The 20,085-nt window shown below is 40.5% G+C and overlaps 1 protein-coding gene across 1 annotated transcript in view; it reads left to right on the top strand.

The window, feature by feature from the left end:
* The first annotated feature begins 10,441 nt into the window (after window positions 1-10,441).
* LOC147900014 (ABC transporter B family member 19-like) overlaps window positions 10,442-20,085 on the top strand; it is a 159,723-nt gene continuing 150,079 nt past the window's right edge. The window contains exon 1 of the mRNA XM_087376561.1: window positions 10,442-10,768. Within this exon, the coding sequence (XP_087232687.1) occupies window positions 10,442-10,768 (327 nt within the window). The remainder of the gene's footprint in view (window positions 10,769-20,085) is intronic.

Here is a 20,085-nt window from a genome sequence, read left to right as displayed (position 1 = left end):
CATGATGTTGAGAGTACCATGTGCAAATGTTATTCCTGAAGGATACATTGAACCACATGTAGTCTCATACATTTGGGATCCATGGAGCAAGATGCAATTTCACATGTGGCAGTTGTGCCATAGGTGATGGCACAAGCACTAGTTGCTTGGCTTCATGTCACATTTTCAAAGGTATCACACATTTGTGGGAGTTAATTGATGTGTCTCATGGGAGATTACAAAAAATATGGTCCAAAGAAATTGAAAATGTGCTTTTTGGAGATGGAACATAGGGGCATGACCTTGTCTCTAAAGGTATGTGAACATGCGCAGTCAATAGATAAGCATGGAAACAAAAAAAAAGACAATAAATTTATTGGACATGCCATGCTTAGAGTTTCTTCATCTCTTGAAGACCAAGCTCAAGGTCTTCATCACACATAACTACGTGGCTTGATGGTAAGCAAAACAATTCTTTCAAGGAAGAGGGAATGCATCCACCAACATGTTAAACATTTAGAGCAACTACAATCAGATGCTTGGATGCTACAAAAGAGATTGCTGCAAGAAGTAGTATGACCAAGTCCAGGACAATCTAGTAGCAATAGAGGGAATTTCTATGGAAGAGAAGTGGTGGACATTCAAGATACAGTCATTATGGCGATGGACCATAGACAATGTATTTTGCAAGTGAGGATATGCAGAAGGCTCAAACAATGTACATTGACATTGATTATGATTCAAAAGGGAAATGTAGCTATCAAGTTGATCAAGCATATTAAGATACTTGGTACATAGATAGGGGTGCATCATCTCATACGACAAAGCATCAAGAATGGTTCATAAAGATGAAACCATTAGAAGGACCAAAGAATGTTATTTACACTGCGGACAACAAACCGAATCATGTTCAAGGAAAAGGCATTGTCCCTATGAACAATTTCATTGGTACGAAAGGATTGGTGAAAGACGTACTCTATGTTCCAAAGCTCAACAAGAACCTCTTGTCAGTTGGAAAAAATGACAAAACACAACTATCAAGTCATATTTGATGGAGATGAATGCACGATTAGAGATAAATCCAAAGGATAGTAGCTAATAGGAAAAGCAGTTTAGGAAGGATGCTTGTTCAGAATGCTAGCTTCAATACCAAACTTTTATGCCATGTCATCTCAACAGCAACCGATGCCACTTTCTGTAATTTGGCACAAGAGATATGGACATGTCAATTCAAAAGCTTGGTGTAGTAAGAAATAAAAACATGACACTTGGCATTCCTAAAGTACAATTTCTTGGAAAATTTTGCAAAGTATGTTGGTTTGGTAAAAAAAAGAGAACCAATTTTGGCAAAATCACCTATTCAACAAGAGGTGTAGGCTTGATTTAAGACAGATATATATAGGGTTATGCATAGACTTGCAGTACAATGGTTTACTTTGCTACTTGACTTTCATCAATGACTATAGCAAATATTGATGGGTCTACATTCTAAAAGAGAAATATGAAGTCTTTTCTAGATTTCAAAAATTCACATCCATGATAGAGAACCAGACAGGCAAAAGATCAAAGTCATGAGATCAGACAAAGGAGGTGAATACATGTCTTTAGCATTCATGAACTTTTGTAGAAGTAATGGCATTCAAAAATGTTCACGTGTAAATACTCCTCAACAAAATGTAATAGTGGAAAGGAATAATGGGACTTTAGCAGACAATGCTAAAGCAATGCGCAATGAGAAGCATCTTTTGAATCAGTATTGGACAGAAGCAATTGCCAATGCAAATTGCTTGCTTAATTGGATTTCGACCAAACCTATTCAGTGCTTGACACCTTATGAGGAATTCATTGGATACAAGCCACACATTGGGCATCTCTGCATATTTTGTTGGATAGCATATGCCCACATACATGATGATCATTATAGAAAGTTGGATATGACCCAAGAGACATAATGCCAAGTCATGGTTAGCAACTATTTCTCTTGCCTTGTTGAACAAGGAATCAAGCACCACAACTCAAACTAGAACAATCAGTTGGGCTCAAGAAAGAGTTGGACGATCACATTATGTTAATCCAAGCAAGAAAATAAAAGCTAATAATGATCTTATATGCCCACATTAGGCTAACTACCACTAATGATAGGCCAGCTACCCATAAACACCACAAACAGTGTCATACTAGTAGTAGTAACTCAACTATTGGTGGTATAGCATATTTATTATTTATTAAAAGGTTTGCTACATCCAACAAAATCAACGAAAATAAAATTAATGCTACCTAAAATAGAATTAACAAAATTAGTGACAAAATTACCACCCATAATAATAGTAATAAAATTACCATTAATAATTTAGTTGTTGTTGAGCCCCCAAGGTGAAGGGGTGCAACAACCAATCAAAGTGTAAAGCAAAGAGAGTGCTCAAAGCAAAGGCCAAGGCAAACTGAAGCTAGATGAAGCAAGCCACATAAAAAACTTTGAGTCAAATCGGCTAAAACCCAATAGGTCCTAAGACTGAAGGAGCAAACAACAAAGCTCATCGAGCAAACATAAAGATGGATGGCTAAAATTTATGGAGGGATCCCACCCAACAATTTTAGAAGGATCGTTCTTAAATCTCGATGACATCTCTTGGAAACGGTTTTAACATCGTCAATGTTACAAATTAAAGAGAGCGTCCAAGCTTGGAAATACATGAAGTTTGGTGGATAAGGAGTTTTCTAGGCTAAGAAGTGTTTGAGGAGACTAGTAGTGATATGGGAGTGGACAATAATAGGCGTTGATGGGTGCGAGAAGTTTGAGGGAGTGTTTATGTTAAGAGTAGTAGTAATAGTAGTTGGATGGCATGAAAAATTGTTCTTGAGAAAGTGTCTAGGATTGTTCTAGGAGTGTGAATAAGTAGATGTAGATTATGAAGATAGTTTAGATATGTGCATGGGAGGAAGACAAATCCATCAATATGTCAAGAGTAGTGGTGCTTACTTGTACTACATATGTAGAGGATAAAGAGAAGACAGTTTGAGATCCTCTTTTGGAAGTCTAAGATGCATCATGTGCTCACAAATGAATTAGTATCCATCTATGTTTGACCATTTGAGAGAATTTGAAATCTTCAATGGTGCTATGGACATTAAGAGTCCATCCTACAATGAGCAACATCCACTTTTGTTAGGCCATCTGGTAATAAACACGCATGAGTAACTTACATGCTTGTTTAAGTAAAATAAACATGTGGCACTTTGGAGCCTCATATTTTTTGTGATTCTTGTTAGGGAACATCTACAATAGATGTGCCAATGGACAAAGATGATAGGATGGAGGTTGCAAGAATGCAAATAAACCATAGTGTTAACAAAGGAGCAAGATGCAGGGAAGTTAAATTGAGATAGAAACAAGTCCCAAAACAAGTGCAAGCTTGAACAAATGCCAAGTTGTAGACATGGCAAAGCTAGCATAGGAGTATCATGAGAAAATGGCAATTTAAGACGTTACAGTAGCACAACTTGCCCTCGCACTAGAGAACCTATCTTTGTTATTTTTACTATACCTTGTCAAGATTGAGTTCATCGCATACATTGAAATGTGGACATAAAGCTACTTGCATCCTAATGAATTCATGGACTTGACACACTAATGCAATTTCTAATGGATGTTCTACAAGGTGAATACACAAAGAGGTTCCTTGATATCATATACGCTACAGTTGATGATCGAGGAAGGCTAAAGAGTAACAATATGAATCGACAAAAAATGATTGTCAAGTGTAGAATAGGATGCAAGAGCTAACTAATAACAATGATATCAGTAGAGAAGGAAAAAGTAGATGAGTAAACTCATGAAAGATTATGAAAGGAACCCAATCCGAGGGAAAAGAGTTGAAACTTTGAGCTGATAGAAAAACTATACTACACTAACGACAAAAAATAGGAAGAAGTGAAGGAAGTCCAAGAGCATCAAAGTTCCACCTCTGAAGGAAAACCAGAGATACCAGGTCATAAAGTACTTAGGGAAGAGAGGGTGAAAATACCCATTTGTAGAGCTTCCTACGAATGTTGAATATATTACAATGGAATAGAAAGGCGAAATACTTGATATTATTTTCCATTGCATTTTTATATAATGCTATCAAATGGTCTAAGCAATAACTGAACCATCATTTCAATACATGAAATTAGTTGAGGGAAGCCCTTCTAAAAAGATTTTAGTACAAGTTTAGCAAAGAATATGTGATGGTGAAGCTCACTCAAATCAAACGTGGAGTATGACTTTGTGACCCAAATGAGGGTGCTTACCAATTACTGTGTGTCACTTCAAACACAACAATGCTTTAGCTATTGTTGCTGAGTCACCTCACCAGTGGCACAAAGTTTAGGAAAATGTAAATCACTCATCCAACAAGAACATAAATACAACAATACAAAGCAACTATAGACACGCTTCATAGACGTGCAAAATAGCGGGCGCGTCTATAGACGCTGTTCGGATAGAGAAATTACAAGCGCGTCTAATAGTGTGTCTAATAGCATGTCTATTAGCACATCTATTAGCGGGTCTAATAGTGTGTCTAATAGCGCATCTATTAGCATGTTTATTGGCACGTCTACCAATGCATCTGCACCGTTAATTAGATGCAAAACAGAGAATACAAAAAGTGAGATTTTGCGGCAACCTGATAAGTGTACATCAATGCTTTCCAAACATTTCCCATGATTACGAAAGCACATAATTTTAACAAAAATATCAATGCTTTTTTGCAAACCCATGCCACATATACAAAAATTAAGCGAGGTGAGGAGAATGAGACAATATGTAAAATAGTTTTGCCAATATCAATGATGGGCTATAGTTCAATCTCATCCTCAATGAGATCAACCCTTGCCAAACTATCTACTTCAAAATCCAAACCAGTGTTGAGATCTACAAATATATTTAACCCACTACTACTTGTGCTACTCATGTGCTCATCGAAATCAGCATCACCAACGGTAGGCTCGTCCTCATGGGTAATGGCCTCAATATCTGTATCTCCTTTCTCATGATCATCCTCCTCTCTCATATCATGGTCATCATCACCTCCATGGCCATGATCATCCTCCATACGCTCCATATTAGTAAATGTACTATACATCACTTTGGAACGTGGCGTAATAGGTATGACATGCCACCATCTATTATTATCCACCATTGGTTGATAGACAACCTAATTCAAACACAAATACAATTGGCATGTTATTTTCCTTACATCGAAGGTATTAAATATTTAAAAGTGAGTATTTTTATATGTGTGTACAATTCCTGTTCACATTGTTGCGGTAGTACTAGTGTGTCCTTCTTACTTTGCCAAAACTTTATGGAGTCAATAGTTACAAAGCCACTTGCATGGCATTTGATTGTTGCATTAGCGCCTCTTTCCACCACGTCCTTAAACCACTTTACATCTAAAATATACACAAAGAAGCGTCAAAAATCAAGCTTAATAATATCTTGGATTATGCCACAATAATCATCCATGGCTCCATTGGCTCCCTCAAAGCTAGCAATGACACGATAATCTTGTGTGTTTATCTTATCATCAATCCGTTGTGTTCGAAAATGCTTGCCCTCACACCATATAGCATTGAACATAGTATAATACACCAAGACAAAATCAATTAAATAAAGCAATCTAAATTATTGAAAGCTCCTAACTTATGCATAACATTCTATATATCGACCTTGCTCATGCATCCCCTAGCATACTCCCATTCTTCCATTGTGATATGCATCCCCTCGTCTCTCTCTGCTCTCTCCATTTCGTCAAGTAGCCAATCCACATGAATATCCTTTGGAAGTGCTCTTAGATACTAAGGGTATGGCACACGAGATCCGTGGTGTGTACAAAAGAGGGCCCTTTACTGAGATTACCCCAGTGGAGTCGAGACAGCCAGCCGACTACAGAGTTGAGTCCCTTTCCCCATGCCGTCAGGAGGCCCTTTTGCCTCGCAGAGTTATCGGCATACTCCCGTGGAGTTGAGACTCGGTTCTCTAACTATGAGTGGTCAGCGTAGTCTCGTGCAGTTGAGAGTTGCTTCTCCAACTACGAGTGGCCAACATACTAGCTCAACACGACACAGTAGCAAGTGTAGTAGCAGGGAGAGCGGTGGGGGATGCATGGCACAGTGCTTTGGGAGGGGTAGTGGTGGGGACGGGGATGATTTGATGATGTAGACATGCCAGAGGGTGATGGTACAATCTACTATGACATCACTCAGATAGGAGGCATCTTGATGGATGCACGGGGGAAGGACATCATGGCCTTCATGCGCTCTGTAATTGCTAACAACTACAGAGATTGCTTTATTCACTATAAAGGCCATCCAAAAAGGTTGGCTGATGAGACCCTCGCTGCTATTCGATCTAGGTATCCCAATCCCCCCAATGTTCAGTTCACAGATAAATAGGCCAAGTCAAAGATTGTTACGATACTTAGCAATAAAAGATCTTCGCTTAAGAGGCACGCAAAGAGGCACGCACTAGCAAAGATTGCCAGGCTCGAGGGAGGTCAACCACCAAGGGACCCACTCCACACCGCTCATAAGCGTGAGTGGAAGAAAGCAATGAAGGCAACGAAGGCCGGACCCCAGTCTGCAGCACGTGGAGGTACGAAGGTTCCAAATGGAGCAATATGGAAGTGTGCATTTTGGAGCAGGAGGTGTTGAATCATGGGAGGCCCAATTTGTAAGTATCGATCTCAAATTATATTGTTTATGTAGTTTATTAGGAGGTTGTTTCTTTGTACTAACCCCTCTGCAAATTGTGTCATCTTACAGCTTGATATCGTGGGCAGATACCCTACTCTTGTCGAGACAGCCTACCACCGCCACCATCGCAGAGGAGATACATGGAGGCACTTCTATGATGATGGATTGATTACTCAGGAGCGGTATATCCGAGCTACTGGAGCGCCCCCCAGGTATTTGAAAGTAATTAAATAATGTCAATATTGTAAGTAAAGATTTGATTTTTCATACATTGATACATGTTGTCCCTCGTTTACAGGGCCCTACAGAGGAAGATGAGGAAGAAGGAGGCATAGAAGGGGGCGAAGAAGGGAGCGAGGACGTGGAGAACTTAGATTAGACGTAGAAGTAGTGCTAGCTACTCTTTTTTGTACTTAAAGCCACTAGCTTGGCTTCGTGCCTCTCTTGTATATACACTCCTCTTTTTTTTTATACTTGAAGCCAAAGGACGTGGCTTGGCTTCGTGCTATATGTACATACAAGCACTTTTTAAGCTATGAATTAATATACACTCTTTTTATTTTTTTGGCTTTCAATTTTCTTATGCAACATTCTATCAATTAATGCCTTGTGAACTAAACGTTTTGGAGTTGTAATGTTTTATTCGGAATTGTAATCGTCGGCTATAGACGTGCTTGCAAGACTGCTAATTAAAATGTGGTTGGTTGTAAGAATTGAATTGCACAATGTGAAAATGGGATTCTTGTAACTACATAGCATACACAACATACACAGCATTCTGTTCAAGCACATAAAATTTTGCTTTTATTAACAAAAAAGATTCTGTAGAGCATAGACCTATCAAAGCCTCTATAAATGCGTCTATGTACGCATCTCTCTGTTCAAGAGGGCGTCTATTTGTGTGTTTATAGACGTGTTTATAAACTCTCTCTGTTCTAGCAGACCATCTATTTGTGCGTCTATAGGCGCGTCTGTCTGTTATATAATAGATGCACCTTTAGATGCAGGCCTGTAGACGTGCCAATAAACGTGCAAATAGACGCGCCTGTAAGTTTTTTGTTAACTTATGGAAATGCATCTATGTGTGCATCTATAGGTGCTTTGTCTTGTTGTGAAAATTAACACAAGGCAAATTACAATTAAGAACAGAATCATCATTTAGTGCAGAAGAAAGCAAAATTTAGTCTTCATGGATAGCGAAGATGAGGAAGAAGAAGAAGAAGAGTTAATCATGAAGAAGAAATTCAAAAACATGGATAGGTAAGAGCCTCAAAAGATTATGAAAGCGAGATTACCTTTGAATAAAAGAAGAAGTACGGTGCATGATTGCAAAGTTGATGGGCATCACAAATGCAAATTGAGATAGTACTATAACATACACAATCATTCAAGATGCACAAGAGGAGCTCTAAGATAAAATTATAGTGGAATAAGAATATCTTTGAAGGACTCAGTTGAAGAGGAGCTTTGAAAAAAGAAGTATGGTGCACAAAGTGCAACATTGATGGGCATATAGGGCTGGTACTACAACATATACAATCATTCAATACACACAATCAAACAATAATGGTTCAACAAAAGTAAGAGGTCTACAAAGTTCAACCAAGTAGAGAGGGATGGTGGAAGACATACCAAACAGATAGACCAAATAATTTTCAACACTACATCTTTCTTTTACAAGAAGGAAGGCCACTAGAAGGATGGCATGTCATGGAAGACGCAACTAGATATGGTGTAGAGAGCATGGAGAGAGGATGTGAGAATAACAAAGAGGCACCAACTACATGTCTAGTATATTCACACACATTAAAAAAACGAATGTGGCACAAGGTCACATGGTGGGTCAAAGAATCTGATGAGCTTGGAGGAGCGAAAGGAGCAAGACCTAGTAATTCACCATGGTCATCGCACCAGTTTTACTGGTAAAGAAAAAAGATGGCACTATGAGTTTATGCAATAAGAAAATAAGTTGGCCGCTGAAAGAACTAAGGAATTGAAATAGAAAGAGCCCTTGGTGGAACTAAGAGAATAGCTAAAATGCAGTGAGACAAAGAGCTATGACCCAAACAAAAATAATAAAATTAAAGGTATCGCATTAGAAAAAAATAAATTAAATGCAACATGGGAGAAACTTAATGAGCTAAATCTGACAATCTTAACAAGTCAACTATTAGAAATCGCCCCTCACTAAACCAAGTTTATTTAAAATTGACCAATAGTAAGCAATTGGTGACAGAAGCAGTAACCACCACGGTTAATCAAGCGATAGTCAAGCGAAACATCATCCCTAAACCCTAAACATGCTAATAGCTACAATTGATGCCATGAGAGTGGTAACAAAAATGCCAATGGAGAAGAGAAGGCAAAAAATATGTTTCCAAAGGGGTTACTTAGGATGAAGAACAATATAGAAAATTACATGAAATCTTATGAAGAGATGGAATCAGACTATTAACATTCCTGATCTACATGTTTACAATTGCAATGCATATATTCAAGGCTATAATATGAGTATTGATTTAATAAATATATGGATATGATGTCAAAATCAATGAGATGGAAACAAAGTTGAGCTAATTTGTGCAATTCCCAATGCACATATTTAAGTATGGCTTTGACATGAACATATGCATTTGGCATGAAACAAGAATAGAATACAACTAGTTCCCGTTGAATTTCCCACTACATTGCCAAATGCTAAATGACAATTATGGAATAACGGTCCAATGTTGCAACTTATGGGACTTGTAGATGATTTCTCAATCTACATATAAAAAGGTTTCAATAGAGCCAAAATAAGTTGACTCTTAGTACACAAAGCAAATGTGTACAAGGGCTTTGAACTGAAGATATAATTTTCATTAGCAGAGGGTGAAATGAGAATATACTGAGGCATAATAAAGACCTATTTTGTGAATCCCTTATCTTTGTCCGACTCTCAAAAACTCCCCCCCCTCCCCCCAAAAAAAAAAGCTTGTGGCTATCCCATCGCTCGCCATGGTTTTTATTTCTTGGAATCATCTCCCTCGGGCCTTGCAATTTGGAGGGCCCTCATGTAAGATTGTCGTGTGCATTCAACACAAATATTTTCTAAATGATGTTACAAAAGCTATATTTACAGAGGGGTATCATAAAAAACAATTTGACAAAAAACTTGTAGGCGGGTGTCAAACGTTCTTGATGTGCACCCTATTACGAGCGATGAGGTCCGGCAGCTGGAGATGGGTGAGCTTTCCTGATCACGTGCACATATAACGATGAGCCACAATGCACATCATGATGGTAGTTCAAGGACGGCATCCTGTGCAAAAGAAGATGGATAATTTGGATCTGAAGGCCAGAAGTTGACTTTAGGTTGTAATGATGTTTGCATGGATTCCAATACGTTAATACGTTGACTTGAATTGGTAATGATGACGTTTGAATGTTTTCAAAGCACGTAATACGTTGTTTGTCTCTAATCGCCCACATTACTTTCGTTCATTACGATGATTGCCACCTCTCAAATCAGCTGTTTCATCTCTTGTTCAATTCGTTACGCAACATCATCTTGTCAATTTCAAGGCGGCATAGAATCGTCGGCCGCTTGGCCGTTCACTACTCACGCAGGCACCTACATCCTATCGAAGTCTAATTTGATAAAACCGCTGCTCGCAAGAAGTACTTTCCTCAGTTCTCTTGCAACCCACCTGTGACTCCTCAGACTTGCTTGCTATCAGAAGCCATGACAACACAGGAACCATCCAAAATAGAAAATGACGACTTTTCCGTCGAAAGCGCACAGTTTTCTGAGCTACTTTCTGAGGACATTGGAACTTTTGAGAAAAAAACGGAAAACAAGGAAGAAGCTGTTATCATAGAGCCCGTTTCTCTGTGGAAGCTTTTCAGCGCTGCAGATGCAACAGATTGGCTACTCATGACAGCAGGTTCAATGGGAGCGATAGGCATGGGACTGATCCGGCCTGCCTTTTTCATACTTTTCGGGCAAATGATCAACGCGTCTGGCGGTTTCCCAAACAATACAAAGGCTGAGGGTGACGAGCTCGTTCGGGTGAGTACATCACGTCTCATACACTCAAAACAAAAGAATTGTCACTGCGAGAAAAGTCACAGTGTGCTAGAAACATGAAAGGAGAGACTACCCTCCCCGACCGAAGGCAAATTTGCTACGTTGCAGAACGGCTTGTGGAGAATTTATTCTGACTGTTGATTAAACTGACAAAATTGTAACTTCAAGTCGTTGTGACAAAATTGTAACTTCAAGTCGTTGTGACAAAATTGTAACTTCAAGTCGTTGTGACAAAACGGTAACCCAGAGCACGTATAATCTTGCAGTGTGAGTTTTCAATAGGGGTCGGGCACAGGACGTGCCGGCAACTGCCTATCAATACCGTGCGCGATGAGTTAATATTTCTACGCTTCTTGTTGGCCTCCGGACGCGTGTTTCCAAAAGAGAAAATTCAGGCTTTTACAAAAACTTATTTGGCCTTCCCTCCATTAGTGAACGTTGGACTCTAAAGACAAAAAGGGATTTCCCACAGACGAAAAATTTACTCGTTTATTTATTAAATTTGTATTGGTACACTTGTCCTTCGGTGGTCCTTGGTGCATTTTTCAATTGGCCCTTAGCATTTGGATTGTGCGCCAATCTTCGCACCTTCTCCTGCAAAAAGATGAATGCAGCTTTGAATGCAAAATAGTGCCCCGTCTTTCGTTTTTGTATTGGGACAGGTGTGCTCAAGGTTCTTTTGATCGGATTGCTCCTTTTTGTGCGAGGCAGTCTCTGTAGCAATCGCAATGACATGAGTATCTCGCTTCTTGCTCGGGGTCGAAACAAGTCTCAATAAACTTTCCCGAGTCTATGTAGGAGGCCGATCGTTCTCTTCATTATCGATTCCCTCCTATTGCATCTCTGCAAGAGGTAGCCTCTCAAGCTGGGCCTCTGTGTGCCTTGACCCATTCTTGAGCTTCATTCCGTGGCTCGCCTTCTCCTTCCTGTTCGAAATTCGATCCCGTGAGGTCTTTGGAACTGACAAAAAGCCATCACTCGCAAATAGCCCTGCAACCTATCTGCGGTGCAATTGTTCTCACTAATCATAGCCATTCTCATCCTAATGAAATACCTTATGATGCTCTCAGTATGAAGGATTCTTCTTGCTTTACGCACTGCACCCTCTCCTGTTTTGTAAGCTAGCATGAGAGGCGTCCGATTGGTGAACAAGATCTATTTGTGAGTGGGGAGCCTTGAAATGACAAAATGATTTTGTTGCCAAGAGCTGTATGTAGCTCATCTTGAATGTGAGCTGCAGTAGCTTCTTGCTTCCCCATCAGTTGAAGATCGTTACAGTCGTGTTTCACAGGTACAAGCTTGGATTTTTGTCTATTTTCTCATAGGTTCTATCCCATTGTTGTCGTTTGAAGTTTCTCTATCCATTCTCATCTCTCTTTTTGGCAGGCCTTTTGAATGATTATGTCATTCACCCTGTTTTGTGATTGGGCTAAGTTGCACTTGCTACGTGTATCCCTTAAAATCCTCATCTTCCTATTTTTACCCCTTGAAACCCTCCATCTTTTTCTCCCCCCCCCCCCCTCTCTCTCTCTCTCTCTCTCTCTCTCTCTGCTTTCAATTCGCCCACTTTTTCGCGCACCATTTCGGGCAAGCCACATGAATGAAATTCATCTTGTTTTTTTCCTTAAGAGCCAAAGTTCCCTCCCAGAAACATGGCCCGAAAGTGCATTGCACAATGCACATCAATTCAGAAAGATTGCACGTTTGTGATCGAACGCTGCATCTTGCGCCTGTGAGCCTGATGTGTTACCACTACACCACGTAGGTACTTGTGCACACATGTTCGCAAGTGCACTTACATATGTGGAAAGAGGTGCACACTTGCACCTTCAGGGCCGAGAAGTTGGATCCGACTAGCTAGGGCCCGTTGCGCTTGGATAGGACAAAACAGAGAAGCCAAGAAATATCATTAGGCTATTATGTTGACCACTGACAGATATGAATGGTACACATGCTCCATATGTGTGCCTGAGGATACGTTGACCATTTTACCAAATCTGACAGATATGAATGGTATACATGCTCCATATGTGCTACTTGCCTATTTAAAACACACATTACTGCTACCAAATGTAGTTTTAGTGATCATGTTTCACTCTACATTTGTGTTAGCAAATATGAGGTTCTCACCTCAACCAGAAAACCTTCTGACAGCTTTTTGCTTTTGCTGCCTTTCACTGAAATTAAAAAAGAGATCTTTACATTTCAATTCTGAAGAGCTAGCCCACATCGATGAACCAACACAACTTCATCATGGTTTGGGTTGTTTCAATTATGAGAAATTTCAATCCTATTTAGTTTAAGCTTCGTTCTTTGATTTTGATTCTTAAACTGAAAATGATAAATCCATGCTTTCCAACATAATTTTATAATGGGTGATTTGAAATGTCATGTAGCAGTAGTATAACAAGAAAAAGAAAAGAGTTGAAATTGCTTGGAGTCAACTAGCGAAAAACTATTGAAAAGATCCCTTTTGATTTTATGCTTCAAATGAAAGTGATAGGCAACCAAATTTTGCTTCCACTGCCTGATAGAGGAGAAACGGGTAGAGGGCCTACAACTACTAGGTAAAGCATTTATTAGCACTTTCAGGTCCAAGATGGAGATGACATTGTTTTATGGCAGTCTGTTTGGAAAGTCTGAAAAGTTTTTGCACCGCAATCTACCAAATTAATGTTAGTATATTCAAGAACTAGATATGAGCATATTTGCCGATAAGTTCCTCTGAGAGTTCATGATACTATTTGCTGATAAATTCCTTTGAGAGTTCATGATACTATTTCTAAGAGCTTTTATTTAACCATTTTAATCTACCTAAAATTCACCCAATTAATTACTTCCCTCACTTGAGCCACGGTAAGGGCGTTTTTTTCTGATGGAAATTTGGTTCATTTGCAAAGACGAAGTTGGCTACTAATTTATTGTCTTTTGGTGAGAGGGGCTTCAAATCAACCCTGAATAGGGGCTACAAATCACATTAGGAAAGAAGGAACTCAATTTCGGGGCCCTCTAAGAAATTTGCTATTTACCTATTTTTGTTACACCCGAAATCTAAAAAATGCCATAAAAGACACATATTTACTGTAAAAAAGCCACTCTAGTACCCAGGCTTCACATTGAATGTGTATATAAGATCCTCTATTTTCTGTGTAGAATTTGATGATTCTGACATCGTCGGCGCTTTTGCAACGGGCCAAAACTCCCGAATCGACCCTGGAGACACCCAAAACAGATGCGCGAAGGCCTGAAAAAGGGAAAAAATGCACGGAACGAAAGATTTGTAACAGAATGCGATTTGCCAGTTGGCCAGTCCCCAAATCGACCCTGGAGACATCGAAAACCGACGCTTGGAGACCTGAAAAAGGGCAAAAACGCCCAGAACGAAAGATTTGTAATGGAATGCGATTTGGCAGTTGGCCAATCCAAAAACCAATGCCTAGAGGCTCAGAAAAGGGCAAAAATGCCCAGAGCGGAAGATTTGCAATAGAATGCAATTTGGCCAGTTGGCCTCCAGGGTCGATTGGGGGGTTTAAGGCCGTTCCGGATGTGCCGACGATGTTAGAACCATTAAATTCTTCACAAAAAAACATTTTGAAGATCACATACGTCAAACCTAATAAAAGAGAAATTTTCAATATGACTTCTTTTATCTTTTTACGTGCTTTTTGGTATTTTTCCAACGTTACGTTGGCCCTCTACTGATTGGTCGAGAGCCTATTTTTCTAAACCCTAAAAGGCCCTAAAACAAGCTTCCTTTTTTCCTAATGATATAGAGGAGATGGTTCTAGAATTGTCAATTTTACACTATAGCAAGCTTAACAAATTATAGATATAATGCACTTCGATTGCAGTTACCTATAGCATAAAACACACTTGAGTACTCTATCATGTGGGGCAAGCATTATACCCATGACGAGACCTAAAATGCAGGGTCCCCATCCAGCAATAACTATTCCTTGCCTTCCAGCCTACTTTGTTAAGCTTGCCTCATCTGTTGAGGAGGCAAAGAAAGACTATAACAAACTATCCTATTCTATAGTCTACCGTATTACATTCCATATCTCCACCTCCTCTAGTGCTATCATAAGTTCTTGGATATGGATATCATAAAGATCTTCAAATGTCTTGCGACATCCATTCTCTTGCTATTTCAGTACTTTGACAATTTCAACACTCTGAACCATAAGTTCAGTATGCACAAAATTCCAACCCTTCAAACAAGGCGACATCCAAAGAAAAGCATTGTGCTCTCTTAGAGGGTGTTTTCTCTTTGAGATCTCCCAATGTTTTCCCTAGTAATGAGCCTAAGCTTCCTGAACAGTTTTCCTAAAGTCAGGAAAGCCCCAACATACACACACTTTACACAAATGTGTAATCATCCCAAAAAAAGTTTTAAACCCTCTTTACATGAGGGCTTGCTTTCTATATGTATAATGTGTGTTGAAATATGCATAGCTTTCTTGTGATGCTAGGATTTGGTACCCTGGAGTCATTTGGTGCGTGAGATAGCATCAATGCTAGAAGAGGCTGTCCTCCTAGCACCTTGATTATGGTGATACCAGGGAATCATGCTGACAATGGAAACCATGGTGGTTGTGGAAACCGTGGATACCATGAAGAGAGGGATGTTGTCTCTACCAAGATGTATCCAAGAGAAAAGCAAGAAAAGAGATACCAACAATAAGAGAGGAGTTGAGCATTCCAATGACATTAGAGGTGGATCCAAAAGATCATTGAGAGGGTGGAGAATAAAAAGACACACAAGAGAGAGAAAGAAAGAAAGAAAGAAAGAAAGTTTATTAAAGTCTTCGGAAGACTCGATGGATATATGAGATTGTGAGAAACCTGATACAACCCAGCTGTAAAAGCAAAAACTATATCCAACATAGTCATATCAAAATAGTAGTCACCTATAGCATCACTATCATCAACATCATCATCATGAGAGAGAGAGAGAGAGAGAGAGAGCCTATAGCATCACTATCATCAACATCATCATCATGAGAGAGAGAGAGAGAGAGAGAGAGAGAGAGAGAGAGAGAGAGAGAATGGAATGGTATGATGTTATGGGAATGTTAATAATGCCCATTGGACTCAATAGGTGATACAAAATAGTTGATGCAATAAATGGCCAGAGGAGGCCCAAATGGATGTCTTGGGACAAAAAGTGATTGAGTTTCAACTCTACAAATAGCTGTCAAGATCCCACAATCTCTTCTTTATGTTCATGACCACTATTCTTAACGCTTGTGCTCTACCAAGACCTTACCTTAATGCTCCAGTTGTTTTCTACAGTCTCCCTGGCTATCCATAGAGGTGGTGTAGGATTGCAAATAATAAATTCCTCATCCTATACTTCTTATGGATGTACTAATTGGCCCAGAATCCCAGGATTCATTTTCTATATTTTCTGACAATGGAACTTACAAATTTCTCTCTCTCTTTGTATGTTCTCTCCCATCCCCCATTCTTAATTGGCATTATTCTCCCCTCATAAGGAGACATTCTCTACTGAAGGAATCCTATCACCCATAAATCATCATTGTATTGATTTCTCTTTTGTAACAGGCCACCTTTTCCTATTGTTTCAGAGAGACATTCTCTAGTGAAGTCATAAATCGTCATTGGATTGATTTGTGTCTTGTAAGAGGCCATCTTTTTCCTTGTTTCGTACCATATTTTGTCTACTTCCTCCAATGTGATTTAAAGAGAAAGTTCATCGCTGTCATCGTCTCCGCTTAACATAGACTTGAGGCCGAATACAACCTATGCACTTTCAGAAAGTGAAGATCTTGTGATGTGAAAGAACCATATTGGTTACGCACCCTTCTAATTGGTTTGAGTATTTCTTTTCAAAATTCTCAAAAATAACTCTACAGTGCTTTTGGATTGTAGTCCTGACTATGCTTGTATTGTTCATGAAGATAATACTCAAAAGAGATCTTGGTTTGGAGAGAGTTCCTTCTGAATACGTCCTTTGATTTATGAGCTAGGCTCAAGAGTGGTGAAAATGACGTGTTTGATAATCATGTTCTTCAATGGAGTACACCATTTTTAGGCGTCCCCTTTCAGTAATTGTGTAAAGGTTGCGTTCACTAGGTTGGTTTAGGACACAACCTATTTCAATAGTTGGAAGATTTTAAGTAGATTGGATATGGAGAAATCATTTGGCAGCTATACCCTTTGGGTTGGGAGACCATGGCTGACCGATACCAGATGTTGGCACCAGTCAATAACAAGTGGGTTAACATGGGAATGGAGAACTTAAGCGTTAGGGAGATAGATGGCTACAAGGCAAAAGATTTGTGGACCAAGGTAGCAAAAAGGGACGTGGGAGCAGATGAAATTGTGATGTGGTAAGAGAGGCAATCTATGGTGGAATCACGAGCAAGTTTTGGCATGGATTTCGAGGGTAGGAGCAGCAACAGTAGATGGCATCAGATGGCGCAGCAATCGAGGCGGTCACCGAAGTGTACCGAGATCAGAGAAATGATATTTAACTGTTTGGGACAGTCAAACATGCAATGCCACAATGTCGGAGATGACGAGGTGTGAAAAGAGTATTTCCTGCTGTCGGAAGCCTCAAGTCAATGTACCGGAGTGTTAGTATAGTCGAAAAGACTTGTGGGTAAGCTTGGGAAACCAAAATCACTGCTGGAGGTCACAGGAGTCCAAATCTGAGCAAAAGATGCCAAAAAATAGCCTAAAACTGCTCGTAATCGCCTTCTGACAAGTTGTACGGACTCCTGGCACAATCGCGCATCCACCTGCAGGGGTCCGTATGGGCATATGGACAAAAAATTTGAATTTTTTCTCCTCCTCGAAATGGTGCGGGATAGGGTCGTTTATGTTTGGGCAATGCCAAAATGTCAAAAAACATCGAAATCGGATCTCAAAAGGTCAAAAAACAGCCGCTGGACTGCTCCAAAACAAGTTTCTGGCGACCGACTAATGAGGAATGTCCGCCAATGTTGAGGGAGGACCACGAACTGATGCGGGAGTGAGCTGAACTCACAAACGAGGACCAGGAGCAATTGCGAGGCTAAGGGAAGGGAGGCTCTACCTTAGAGGAGAGGGGAGCTTCCATCTACGGGCTTCTCTCATCCTCTAGATAGAGCAAGAAGAAGGTAGGAAGGGAGGCTTTGGTACCACATGAAGGCACATGGTGGAGAGGGAGAGAGAGAGAGGGTAGGCTAGGGAGAGAGGAAGTGATACTCAAAGAGAGACATAATGAAATGGAAATGAAATGACTAGAGCAATGAACCAAAATGAAAGTACTCACATGTAGACCAAAGAGCTTGTAGCTTGATACTTGATTAATTTGACACTAGACAAGTACAACTCTTATATAGAGCACACACGCACATATGAACACCTATGCATATGGGATAGCTCCCAATGTGACACGTGGCATCCATAGGACATACTAGACTAGAACTCACACTAGAACACACCAAACTGACTTAACTTGGCTTCATATTCTAACACTTGCGCATGATGTACTTGGCTTCATATTCTAAGACCTGCGTATGATGTAAGTCATGCAAAAGCTTCCTCCAAAGTGGCTGAATTCGCAGCTTTGTGTTCTTCTTTACTAGAGGAGAGAGACACGCGGTCTTGATTCTTATTGATCCATGAGATGCACGCTGAGCCCAACGAGAAGCAATAGCCAAAAGTGGACCTGCGATCATCGATGTCCCCTGACCAATCTGAGTCGGGGAAGCCACTCACAGAAATGTCACCATCTAAAGCATAATGAAGCCCATAGGAAAGTGTATCCTGCACATATCTGAGAACCCTCTTCGCTGCATTCCAATGCGTGATTGTGGGACAATGCATGAGCTGGCTAAGCAGCCCTATGGCATACACATGTCTGGCCGTGTGGAGCATAAGTAGATCAAAATGCCAACCAACTGCCTATACAATGTGCCATTAAACTTTTCACCTATATCATGTGTATGCCCCAACGTGCAGACAGCACCTCCCGGCCTTTTGGAGGATGCTGTCAGAGTGTCTTCCGGATGTAGACATCTAGATTGTTGGAGGGGACTTGAACAACCTGGAGTTTGGGGAAGACAAGCAAGGCGGCGCCTACTTCTCTGAGATGCCAGCAGCAGAGCGCAATACCTGGGAGCAGTTCATTTTCATTATCAGTGGTGGCAGAGACCCGTGGCGAGAGCCAGGTTTTAGCAGGATACCTAGCAGCCTCCTCTTCTCTTTCGAACAGAGAAGACATGATGGACTGCTTGAGAGACAAGACCGTTTCTACGTTGGGCATTGGGCACTGCATAAGTAATAGGTACAGCAGGAAGTTCAGTCCCTTCAGGACAAGGCGATCGTGGGCATAATTGTGGGCCTCACTCCTACAAGGAGATAGGTGCGAGAGTGGATCCAAGCGAGCTTGGCACTAGAGGGTGACCACATTCAGGAGGTCACCATCTATGGAAGAGGCATATTCCTCATCTAGTTGAGCTTCCCCGACACTGCCTCGACACTCGTTGAGCAAAGTCCCATCCTCCTTGGCCCGCATCTGGTGTATCTCTTTCCTTGGTACCATGGCTTTACAATGGAGGACATGGACTCAACTTACCATGTTCCCCGTTTTTTGGTTACGCTCCGCTTCCTAGGGCTCCCAAAGGAGTATTGAGCCATCCTCCCCTCCATTGGTCGGGCATTTGGCACCGTGCTCGAGTCTCCGCCAGATTCGGTCGCTTCAGTGGTAGCAGATGAAGGGGTCCCCAGGATCAGACTGGTGGTTGAGAGCCCAAGCCACCTTCAATCCATATAGAGCTTTCTTTAATCGGCATACCTTACTTTCAAAACCTGCAACCTCAAAGCCAGGAGGTTGGGAAACATAGACCTCTTCATGCAAATGCCCATGAAGAAAAGTTGCCTTGATATCAAGCTGATGTACCTCCCAATGAAAGTGGGCAGCAAAGGCAATAACAATGCGAATAGTAGTGATCTTGGAAGTGGGGGCAAAAGTCTCCTCAAAGTCAATGCCTTGCTGCCCTTAGCAACAAGATGGGTTTTGTAACGGTCCACTAAACCATCAGCTTTCTGTTTAATTTTATAAACCCACAATAACTTCCTGCAGGAAGTAATGTGCTTGCTAGCACCACTAGCAAAGAACCAAGCATCAAATATATAAGAAACTATCATGCAAGCATCATGAACATCAGGATTATACTGACATATAACAACAAAAGCCCAATGATGGTCTTGTGCAAAGTTAGTTGACTCATGATTATCATCTAGACTAGGAGAACCAGATACTGCAAGGCCAAACTCTTTCTTCT

The sequence above is a fragment of the Dipteris shenzhenensis genome, chromosome 7 (assembly GCF_047967505.1).
Source record: "Dipteris shenzhenensis isolate YYH24624 ecotype China chromosome 7, Dip_SZ_1.0, whole genome shotgun sequence".
Classification (NCBI taxonomy): Eukaryota; Viridiplantae; Streptophyta; class Polypodiopsida; order Gleicheniales; family Dipteridaceae; genus Dipteris; species Dipteris shenzhenensis.
This window is presented reverse-complemented; position numbering and strand designations above follow the sequence as displayed.